The 12,617-nt window shown below is 43.8% G+C and overlaps 1 protein-coding gene across 5 annotated transcripts in view; it reads right to left on the minus strand.

Moving 5' to 3' along the window:
* The window catches only part of RUFY2 (RUN and FYVE domain containing 2), a 79,282-nt gene that overhangs the window by 11,912 nt on the left and 54,753 nt on the right, over window positions 1-12,617 (minus strand). For 3 of the 5 annotated variants that reach the window (XM_053310309.1, XM_053310306.1, XM_053310303.1), the window contains one exon: window positions 11,675-12,349. In XM_053310309.1, coding sequence (XP_053166284.1) covers window positions 12,206-12,349 — 144 coding nt within the window. In that variant the 3' untranslated portion in view covers window positions 11,675-12,205. Of the gene's footprint in view, window positions 1-11,674; window positions 12,350-12,617 lie in introns of those variants that run through there. The other 2 variants (XM_053310304.1, XR_008319600.1) reach the window with 2 other exon arrangements.

Below are 12,617 nucleotides of genomic sequence, written 5' to 3' on the forward strand. Positions count from 1 at the left end.
TACTCTTAAAGCAAGAAAAGGCTCTTTGTTGGTGTGAAATCTGAGATACCTGGTATGCTGCTGACACTAGAAAAGTATACAGGAAGCAATTTGACAAGTTCTTAGTGTCAACGGCACAACTTTAGTGTGTACAAAATGACTGCTGTTGCTATTTCCTCTATCTCACTCTTCAGCTCGTGTTTCCCCGAAAATAAGACAGTGTCTTATAATAATTTTAGCCCCAAAAAATGCACTAGGGCAATTAGCGGTACATCAGAAATTACTGCTAGGTCTTACTTTCGGGGTTAGGGTTCGGGAAACAGGGTAGTAGCCATCAAGACAGTTCCATTAAGTGGATTTGTGCAGAAATTCATCTTGAGTGAAACAAAATATCCAATATAAAAATCCAGTTCCATTAGAAGAAATACTTTCTCTAATCCTGCATCAGCTGTGAGAGTTAAACTGTTACAAATAATCCTATGCTTGGTTTGTCTTAGTATTTTTGGTACAGTGCTTCACAATCTAAAAGTCACTTTGTAATGTTGACAACTGGTGTTTAAAAATATCTGCACCATTATGAAAATAGATGGTTTGAAATTACACAAATCTTAACCATGACAAATACAAGCATGAAGGGGGAAACTAGGAACAGCCCAAATGACCACCAATCAGCCAAAGTGGGGAAGCAGATGAGGATCAACTCCTTCCTTCCCACCAATGAATCAAATGGAGCTGTTAGTACAACCGTTACGCTCCTGACTAAGAACATATTTGGCAAGAAGAACCCTCCCTCACCCCCAAGGAGTCTGCTGCAAGAAAGACTGCAGTACACCAGGCATCTCCTCCACTATCTAAGAACTCCAGCCCCGGAAACCGCCTGGATCAGAGAGACAGGAGATCTAGAACGGCCAGATGTGCCCCTCGCCACCCCTGCAAATATCTACCCAAAAACCTTGGTAATGCATGCTTACTAACTGAAGAAACTGTCATCCAAATTTTGGAGCATCTAAGCACCATATTGCCACCTTAAGTGGTGCAGCAGGGAAATGCTTGACTAACAAGCAGAAGGTTGCTGGTTCAAATCCCTGCTGGTATGTTTCCCAGACTATGGGAAACACCTATATCAGCCAGCAGTGATATAGGAAGATGCTGAAAGGCATCATCTCGTACTGCACGGAAGGAGGCAATGGTAAACCCCTCCTGTATTCTACCAAAGAAAACCACAGGGCTCTGTGGGCGCCAGAAGTTGAAATCAACAGCACACTTTACCTTAAACACCATATTGGCAAAAGTAGATATGTTCAGGCATGCCTTTGATGAATTCGTAACACAAGACAACCATGGGGAGAAAAGCCTAATTATAACCCAGAAAACAGCACCCAGCAAGATTCAGGCAGTTACCTCCTCAGCTCCAGACGGGACCTCTGCCAAAACCTTCCACAAGATGCACATAGGGCTGCCAAAAACAACCTACTTGTCTAATACATCACATGTACTTCAAACCTCCCAGGTGCAGCTACAAACTGCAATAAATTACACCAATTTGGGGAGATGGTCATTTTGCAAGGCCATAATAAGCTCTCCAAGTCTGCTTTTAAACTACTACCCAAGTTATATAGACCTGGACTTGATCTGAATTTTGCTCACCTTTAATCATTCCACCCTTCTACTTAAGCTCATTCAGATGGGGGTGGGGGGCATCTGTTCCACAACTGCAATATAAGAGCTATCAGAGTGTTCAAGGATTGCACAATATGGCGATTAGCAGGGAAAGTTAGGAGCACTGTTAACTTCCCTAACAGTGAATGTGAGCAGTACCGCGACCATTGCCGCACCGGTAAGAACCTTCTCATCTACATCTACTATTGTTAGTTGCCTCTCACCACCACCACCACCCATGCTTTAGAAGGCTTTCCCTTTGTTTGTAAATGGGAATCCTCACCAGATTCCCGTTTACAAGTATTGCCCCTCAAACCACCAAACTGGTTAGACCCGGTTCAGCAGACTGAACTTTCCGGTCTGGCCAACATGTCCTCTGGAGAATTATCGGAACCAACCGCACCAGAAATCACCCAAGAGACTTTTCACTCTGACTCAGTAGCCCTGTTCATGCAACACATCACTCCTCATGATACCCCACTGGAACCTCTACACAGGTCCCTGCTAATGAAGCCACAGACTAATGCTCAAAATACCAGCATAAGATCTCCCTCCCAGTGGTCTCTGTAATTTTTTTCATCTCTGTGCGGAATGAGTTTTGTTCTGGGCGGCAGTATCAAGGCAGTGTGAGCGCACCTGCATTCAGAATGGGACCTTCCTGATTCAACCTGACTGGGATCTAAAATGAAATGAGCAGACATCCAAAAATTTCATGTGTGCATGCCTTAGAGGGAACCATGCTCCCTCCTGACCTGGAATGTGGCAGGTTGGCACTCCAGCTGCAGGGATGTCTCCTTCATAGACTTCCTCTCCAGATAGGACATCATAATGGTGCAGGAAACCTGGACCTCCGAAGACCTCACACTCAACAACTTCAGCTCATAATCACTGGGAGCAGAAGCCTGTATGGGAAGGGGTAGATCTAAAGGTGAACGGGGCGTATTAGTCTCTACCACCCTGCGAGCAACATCAGCAAGACTTTCCTCATTTAAGCAACATGCTATGACTGTGGCAATCCACTTCAGATACTGTACCCTGTCAGTAACCAGCATCTACTTACCACTGCTGAGGTGGAAATCCCAGGTCAAGCAAGTGTGGTCTGAACTGGAAAGTTACCTAACTAACCTTCTCTCTACCTTTACAATGCATATACTGTGGTAGGCAGCAATCTTAACACCAGACTGGACCCTGACGATCGCACTCTATATGCACATTATCAGTGCTGCCCGCCTAATCCTGAAACAGATGCACTCCTCCTCACACACCACTCAAAGGATCAGAAGCCAAACTATTGTTATGCACCTATTCAGCTCCATTTAAATCTGTATCAGCGACAGCCAGGCTCACACCTAAGATGGATATTATGTCTGCTCATGGAGCAGAACATTCTTTGGAGAACTCTGAACTTTTGCTCTGGGAATTGGGTTGCTGTGCTGTTTTTGTAGATATGCTGACAGAGAGACTTTTGAAACTGGTTAAGATGCTGTACTAACTTCAGGCCATTGGGCTTGGCTTCTGTAATAATATTACCAATTGATGCTTATCTGTAATGTAACCTGAGCTGGCAAAGTTTATGTAGCACTGATATATTAAAGATAATGGTCAGTAAGGATATATTAGGTTATTTTGCATCTCTTCCTTTCCTCCTTTTCCCACCCTTTCCTCTCATCTTTAGAGCTGCTAAAATGCTGCACTTTAGTTACCCAGAAAGAATTCCTAGACAGTAAAAATCATACTGTTCCCAGTTCAAGGATTATAGCTCAGAACAATAGAGCTGTGTGAAGCTGGCAGAAAGAAACTTTTCTACTGAGATAAGAGTGGGGAATTCTGTGTGAAAGGGCAATCCGAAGGGAGCGGGGAGGAGCACATTTTGAACATAGCAGGCAAAAAAGGAAGGCACTGAGAGATTTTAGAACTGGCTGGTCTTGACTTCCGGCTGTTTGAATGGGTACTGCGAAGTGTGATCCAAAAAGAGAGAGAGTTATGGCCTGACTGATGCTCTCAACTTACAGCACAGAGTCTCTGCTGAAGGGCAGAATGCAGAGTAGAGACCTACCCTGTGCTTGACCCTGTACTCCAAGACGATGCTCTCCAAAAGCTGCAAGACTCTTCAACATCTGTGGCCAGCTTCCAATGGGCACAAACCTCGTGCTGCTGTATCTTGCAAAAGAACCAGAGGGCCCCAGAGGGTGGTGTGTTTACCCAATGTGATTTCTGAGCATACATGGACTCCCAACTGAAGATTTAGGACTTTATTTTAAGAATTTAGCAGGTCCTTGTCCTGCAAGGTTCTCAAATTCGTGTTAATGAGTTGGGCAAGTCCCTTTGCATTAACAGAGAGATCTTAAATCAATCTTTGGGATATTGGCCAAGTATCTAGGTCTTGGGTAAATATTTTAAACTGACCCTATGAGAACAATTGGGCAAGACTTTCGGCTTAAGGTTTTTCAATTGATTATGAAAGGACAAACTTGGTGCACCACTGACATCTAGTGACATAACAGAATTATGCACAGAATTTATCTTCAGAATTAAAAGTATAATAAACAAGGTATTAGTTCAACTACCTCTGGGGTACAACACTATGCAGGACTTCCTGCTGAATTTACCTTCTAGGCTAGAAACAAAATGAGTGTCATTGATTATGTAATTGCCTCTGGAAACTTGCTCCAATTCACAGATTGCTTTGAGGACATACCTCAATTTGACAGTGACTCTTCCCAGTCTTCCTTTGCCTAAAACCAGCATCCCTAAGCTGGTCTAAGGACCATAATAAATTTGCTACTACTACCAGCAGCCCCATGTTCAGGCTCTATACCAACCACAGATTCTATCAGGGGGAAGAGCCTGTTGCATCAAATGGTCCCCTCAGCTGGACAAAGCAATATAAATACAATGAATATTTGTAACAGAACAACTTACCACAGAATACTTGCAACAAATCTGCCTCTCCCTGCTCTCAGCAGCCTCCTCCAATTCAATCCTAGAAAGCTACAGCAACCTAGTGCTATAGGTTCTATAAAGCATCTAACCCACAAAAATACTGTTTTCCCCAAACAACACCTACACCGTTCCAGACCCTGGTTTGACCTCAAATGCATTGAAGCAAAAAATGTTCACTGTCAACTACAATGCCTATAAAGTCAATATAATACCAATGACTGCGCAAGACCTTCGTAAGTAGAAGAGGCAATACAAACAACTACTGCAACACAAGAAAAGAGCTGCTATGGAAGACACCTGGTCATGTCTTACTCAAGTAGTCAGATCCAATGACAGCCCTATTTTGATGCATCACCATGGATCATCCCAGCAACAGCCTGATACTTTGGGCAGCTGCATCCCACCAGAGGTCTGGGAAAGGCACTTCAGTGAACTGTACAGAGATGAAGTAATGGACCATGGATGCCCTCAGCACGATGTAGAGGAACTGCCCACTTGGCCTCCAGTGATGTCTACAGAGGTCATGGATCTGATCTCTCAACTAAGATCTGGGAAGGTTCCTGGTGATGATCTACTCCCCTCTGAGCTGATCAAAAATAACTCAGCATGGTGGGCACCCATTCTGGCCTCATTGTTTACATTTATCAATAAGCATAGTTGTATCCCTTGGGACTAAGGGCTAGCAGTTATTGTTCCCATCTTCAAAAAAAAGCAGGAGGAATGACCCAGCAAACTATAACCAGACATCTATATAGGAAGCTAAGGGACTTGCTGGAACGAGAAAACCTCCTAGCAGAATAACAGGCCAGATTCAGGGAAGGTCAATCCACCATTGACCAGTGACTCATACTCCAACATCTAATTGAGAAATACTACACACACACACACACACACACACACACACACACACACACACACACCACAGTCTCCCTGTATGCAGCCTTCATAGACCTCAAGTCTGCATCTGATTTCAACTCTTGAGCCAAGTTGTGGGGAAAACGGGAAGCCTCCTTAATTGTTTGGCACTTGCTATCTCTCATTCATACCCTCCACAATGACATGTCCCTGAAAGTCCGATGCAAACCCAAAGGTCCATCTATCAAGCACCATTCTCAACCTGTAAGGGCATTTAACAAGGCAGCATACTTGCCCCGTTCCAGTTTAACTTATACATTAATGCCACAGTGGGCCCCTTAAACAACCTGGACTTTCAAACCCACCCCCACCCCAAGCTGGTAGAGATACACATTTCCATTCTGCTTTATGCAGACGATGTGGCAATTCTCTCTAGGACCTCCCCCGCTCCCTTGCCCAATAGGACTTAAAAGAGCACTGGGGGCCTTTGCGCAATACTGTAAGGAGGATCATCTGGAAATAAACTACCATTAAACCAAAATCATGGCCTTTGCCAGAAGACCAGACACACTCTTGGCATATAAATGGGAACACAATAGAGCAGGTCTCATGCTTCAAACACCTCAGGATGGTCTTCCATGCCTCTGGTACTAGGAAGCCCCCACGGCAGCTATGTTGCTCAAAACGCCCAGAAGAGCGCTGCTGCAATCCTAATATTTTTCCGATCAAAAGGAGGCTGTAACATACCTGCAGCCCTTAAACTATTCCAAACTAAGTCGCTGGTGCAACCTCTCTACAAAGCTCAGCTGGGCCTGTTTTCCAACTTTGCCCCTCTGGAATTTGTCCTGTCCAAATTTCTAGCAGCAGTATTCCAGGCACCCTGCTGTGTCTCCAGTGCTGGACTATGACTTGAGGCAAGCCTGGGGAAAGTGGAAAGCTCCTCCCTTCCCACCTATGATATGAATTGATTGGGATTTTGGGGCCCAGCTGCCTTGTTTTGACCTTTTGAGGCCAAGTTAGCGTAGTCTGTTGTATAACAGACTCTTTTGTAATCATGTTGTAATCTGTTTGTTGCAATCTGTTCTGGTCACAGCGACCCAAAGCAGACTTTGTTATGAAACAGATGTTGTTGTGGAGGAGCACAGCAGCCAAGTAGTTAAGTGAGAATTGGCTTGCCAAAAAGGAACTGAGTGATTTTTGCTGTCTACAAGTTCCTGAGTTTGCATGTCCGGATGGAATGCAGTGCTTTGCAATTGGTGTTTTGCTGTTTGGAAGTCTGTGCACCGAGGGCAGTGTCCAGGGAACTGAATACGGTCAAGCCGACCAGGACAAAAGAGGAACGTGCATGAGCAGGAAAAAGGGATTTTTAGTATCTTTTGTCATTCCCCAAATTCTTTCTTGAAATTTCCCCTACATGGAAGAATGGGCAGAACACCATGATTGCCAGATTCTGCCAGTGGGATCTGTTTTTCTGGTTTTGCCTAATCCCCACAGACTGGAGGAGACCTATAAAGATTGATACACACTTTGCTACGCACCTCTTAAACCAAAATAGAAACCCAGGGATGGAGGCACCATTTTACTGAAGAGAACAACCCTGCTTTGAGTCTAATGCACTGTAGTTTGAGAGACTGGCCATCTCCCGAACTCAGCGGTAAGTATGAGAGAAACGGGATTGCATGAGCAAACTTCATGACATCTGAATATAAGCAAACTGTAGAATCTGAAACCTGATTTATATACATTTTGACTGTGCTGTTCTACAATTGCTAACTCTGGATGCAGTTGTTTGTAAGGAAATATGCTCTATATTCTTTTTATTTGAGGGGAATAAGCCTTTTGAATCTGTAACAATATTTATGTTTTATCTACCTAATAAAACCTCATATATACAGGTGAAACTCAAAAAATTAGAATATCGTGCAAAAGTTCATTAATTTCAGTAATGCAAATTAAAAGGTGAAACTGATATATGAGATAGACGCATTACATGCAAAGCGAAATAAGTCAAGCCTTAATTTGTTATAATTGTGATGATTATGGCGTACAGCTCATGAAAACCCCAAATCCACAATCCCAGAAAATTAGAATATTACATGAAACCAATAAAACAAGGATTGTAAATAGAACAATATCGGACCTCTGAAAAGTATAAGCATGCATATGTATTCAGTACTTGGTCTGGGCCCCTTTGGCAGCAATTACTGCCTCAATGCGGCGTGGCATGGATGCTATCAGCCTGTGGCACTGCTGAGGTGTTATGGAAGACCAGGATGCTTCAATAGCGGCCTTCAGCTCTTCTGCATTGTTTGCTCTCATGTCTCTCATCCTTCTCTTGGCAATGCCCCATAGATTCTCTATGGGGTTCAGGTCAGGCGAGTTTGCTGGCCAATCAAGCACAGTAATCCCATGGTCATTGAACCAGGCTTTGGTACTTTTGGCAGTGTGGGCAGGTGCCAAGTCCTGCTGGAAAATGAAGTCAGCATCCCCATACAGCTCGTCTGCGGAAGGAAGCATGAAGTGCTCCAAAATCTCCTGATAGACGGCTGCGTTGACCCTGGACTTAATGAAGCACAGTGGACCAACACCAGCAGATGACATGGCTCCCCAAATCAACACAGACTGTGGAAACTTCACTGGACTTCAAGCATCTTGCATTGTGTGCCTCTCCATTCTTCCTCCAGACTCTGGGTCCTTGGTTTCCAAATGAGATGCAAAAGTTGCTCTCATCAGAAAAGAGGACTTTGGACCACTGAGCAACAGACCAGTTCTTTTTTTCTTGAGCCCAGCTAAGACGCTTCTGACATTGTTTGTTGTTCAGGAGCGGCTTGACAAGAGGAATACGACATTTGAAGCCCATGTCCAGGATCCGTCTGTGTGTGGTGGCTCTTGATGCACTAACTCCAGCCTCAGTCCACTCCTTGTGAAAGTCCCCAACACTTTTGAATGGCCTTTTCCTAACAATCCTCTCCAGGCTGCGGTCATCCCTGCTGCTTGTGCACCTTTTTCTTCCACACTTTTCCCTTCCACATAACTTTCTATTCATGTGCTTTGATACAGCACTTTGGGAATATCCAACTTCTTTTGCAATTACCTTTTGAGACTTTCCCTCCTTATGGAGGGTGTCAATGATGGTTTTCTGCACAACTGTCAAGTCAGCAGTCTTTCCCATGATTGTGATTCCTAATGAACCAGACTGAGAGACCATTTCAAGGCTCAGGAACCCTTTGCAGGTGTTATGGATTGATTAGCTGATTGGAGTGGGACACCTGGAGCCTAGACTGTTGAACCTTTTCACAATATTCTAATTTTCTGGGATTGTGGATTTGGGGTTCTCATGAGCTGTACGCCATGATCATCACAATTATAACAAATTAAGGCTTGACTTATCTCGCTTTGCATGTAATGCGTCTATCTCATATATCAGTTTCACCTTTTAATTTGCATTACTGAAATTAATGAACTTTTGCACGATATTCTAATTTTTTGAGTTTCACCTGTATTATAAATCTTCTCCTTTGTCATTGAAGAGGGAAATCTCTACGTCACCACTCATCTGCCTTAAAATATCCTCTAGCAAGCTCCAAAAGGGAGCTTAGAAAGGCTCTAGGAAGCTCCAAAAGGGAGCTTAGAAAGGTGGTTTATAAACCCACGTCTAACACCTACTTTCCCTGGGATACAAGCAGGCCAGAGCACTCCTTAAACAGCACGTAATGGATGCAGAGCACCAAATTAACTTAGGCAGGCTCCATACCTCCCTACCACTGAAAACCTAAGGTACAGAAGTAATGCCTGCTGCATATCTTACACAGCAGAAGCCCCTAACCACAGAAAAGCCTTCACCTTGGCTTACTGCAGCACCCTCACTTCAACTATGTTAGGCAGAAGATATAGGAAGATCCCCTTCCCAGAATGTCTGTGCCGCTGCAATGCCGGGCAAGTTAAAACCACTGAGCACGTCCTCCTTCACTGCTTATTCTACAGAGACATCCACAATACCTTTATTGTTCCACTATTTACTAGGTTGCCAGGCCTTACAGGCCATTTCTACGTCTCTCTACTACTCTCTGACTGAAACACATGATATATAACACATAAGGTTGTCAAGTTCAAGTGACAGTGTGCAAAATTGGGAACTGACTGCCAGCAAGAGCTAATCAGGCCCAACACAGCTCATAGCTATACTGTTCTCTCTCCAGCTACTCAGCCCTACAGCTTTTACTGTTATAGCCAATCCCTCTAGGTTTAATTTTAACTTCTATTTAATTAACTTCATTGTTTCTCAAAGATCTAAGTTTTATAGCAACCTTATCTTAATATAATTTAGTATTATTATAGTATACAGCCATCGCTTTAATTTTAACTAAATTTCAATTTCAATTACGTCTCCATCTTTTAACCTTATATTTTTAAGCACAGAGTGCTTTTAATGCTACAGCTGTTAATTTCACAGCCTCTGTTTTTGCCAAATGCTGGTCAAAGACTCAAATAAAGATACTGATTGACTGACCAAAAAAAGGTTAACTAGCCCAGCTGTTAAAATGAGTAATTACAGCAAATGTTATTGTGAAAACATTAAGAATTACGTATGCTTCAGTGTGTTGCAGCCTTTAGAAATTTAATGGCTGAAAAGACACACAGTTCTTTGGAATACAGAGCAGCTTAGAGATCCACTGCTACAGAGGCAGAAGCAGTGGGGCTACTGTGGAGATTGGGTGGTAGCACAACCAGTGTTACTGTCTTTCTTTCCATTGCTGCGAATGGGGGGAACTGAGGAAACGCTGGTAGTGCTACCCACCGATCTCTACAGTAACCCCACTGCTTCTGTCTGTGCAACAGTGGCTCTGCAATTTGCTCTATGTCCCTAAGAACTGTGCATCATGTCAGTCAATGTATACATTGTAGAGCTCCTATTATATGGACATCGGTAATGCAAATCTCTTGGTTTCTTCATAACTATTCAACTACAAGATATCTACTTGAGATGGGCAGAGGGGGGAAAGTGTCAGCCAGTATTCTCTAACTACTATTCCATGGTATAGTACCATGGTATATGGTATATAGTATATAGAACACAGGAAGCTGCCATATGCTGAGTCAGACCATTGGTCTGTCTAGCTCAGTATTGTCTTCACAGACTGGCAGCGGCTTCTCCCAGGTTGCAGGCAGGAATCTCTCTCAGCCTGTCTTGGAGAAGCCAGGGAGGGAACTTGGAACCTTCTGCTCTTCCCAGAGCGGCTCCATCCCCTGAGGGGAATATCTTAGCGTGCTCACACATCAGGTCTCCAATTCATATGCAACCAGAGCAGACCCTGCTTAGCTAAGGGGACAAGTCATGCTTGCTACCCCAAGCCCAGCTCTCCTCTCCTATTACTACTGCATATTGTGGTGGGAACTCAGGGACTAAACTCCAACTGGATATGACATTAAAAATGAAGAGTGAAGAAGAGATATGCTTCTCTTGGAAATCCCCAAGAACTGTTTTTACCTCTGAGCCACAGAACAGAAGGCATGTGGTGAAAGCATGATGCTTCTTGTAGGATTCCCTCCCCAAGCTCTCAGCAGTCGCAAGGTCTTCTTCTTAAGGCTCACCTCTCTCTCACCAGCCCCTCACCCCCCTTCCTCTCTTTCTGTGCACATCCTACATCAGTAGATTTCCCAACCTCTCTTCAGCCAAGCTACTGAGAGGCTACCCAGACAGCATCCCTCCAGGGTGTCTTGCAAGGGATGTCAACTGGCTTCTGGCTAAGGTGGGCTCCCAGCTGCCCAGCACCATGGAGCTCCCTATCAAGCACAAGCACTTCTGATCTGTGTCTCAAGCACAAGCCATCACACTCAGATGTACTAGAAACGGTCAGAAGAGGCTGCATTAAGACACTGGCATCATGGGGAGCCCTGGATTACTAGATTCTTACAACTAAAGGAAACCAAACTCTGCAGCCATACACATTGCATGAACTAAATTCATTTGCTTATGTTTAATTGTGCGGCAAGAGTGAAGCAATTCTATTTTTGTTTTGCTGTTAAGATGGATAACAACTAGTGGAAGCAAGACAAAGCTGTGCAGAATACGGAGGCTCAGTGCAGAACACCTGAAGCACCGTCCAGTTAGTCTCTGGTGCTTGAGCTCCTCCAACCATGCCAACCTGCCCCCAAGCTAAGACCCCTTTAAAAACACAAAGCATACAAGGTTCTGCATTAGGCCCACTCACAGGATAAAGTGGCAGAAAACACGGAACACAGGAAAATCTCCCCTATATTTTAAAAGACTGACCATTACATTCATTGCAGAAGCCGATACATTGTTAGGATTATTGTTTAGAATATTTATGCACTGCTTTTAAAAAACATCTCCAAGTGATTTACAAAGAAAATGAATAGGAATTAGAAACTGGTTCCCTATCCCAAAGGGGCTTACAATTTTAAAAATGAAAACAACCCCCCCCTTCCCAAACCACTGAGGGGGATGCTGTGCGGCAATAAAAAGGAACAGTTGCTCTCTCCCTGCTAAATATGAGCGCCACCACTTAAAAAGGTGCCCCTTTGCCCCATTAGCAGGATCAGGCATATCTGCACTGGCACAGCTTCACAAACCATGGCATGCTGGCACCGCGGAAATATCACAATGGCACATAGTTTAGGAATGGTGTTTAGATTATTTTAACAATACAAAACGCATTCACTAGGGTTGGCGGAGTATGTACAACAACACTGTCATATTTACCATTGTAGTGAAGTAACAGTATTTTAAAAATCTTCGGCAAATGACTTATGGCACATTAGAAGAACACCTCTGTATAAGCAGTGCATGACAGGAATCACAGACTCGGACAGGCTTCGGTGAGGATGGCAAAGGCAATTCGTTGTCAGAGCAGGCATTGCAGAAAATTTCACCACAGTTCCGACAGTGATGCTAAATCAAGACGAAAAACAAAGAAAGGAAAGGAGGCCTTGAAATCAACACGGTATTTGAACAAAACAATGGATTAGTCTTCAGGATAGGGACCTGTCTGCTCAGTCTGCGTAAAGTGCTATCTACACAATTGGCACAATAATGTCATATAGATTATTTGAAAATAATAACAACCCCTTCTTGGGCTTCCCCCCTATTTATGGTGATCTTTGTCACTACGGATGGAAAGTGTAAGGCAAGTATTCCAGAATATCAGAGAAACATTCTG

The sequence above is a fragment of the Hemicordylus capensis genome, chromosome 3, assembly GCF_027244095.1.
Source record: "Hemicordylus capensis ecotype Gifberg chromosome 3, rHemCap1.1.pri, whole genome shotgun sequence".
NCBI classification, from domain to species: Eukaryota; Metazoa; Chordata; class Lepidosauria; order Squamata; family Cordylidae; genus Hemicordylus; species Hemicordylus capensis.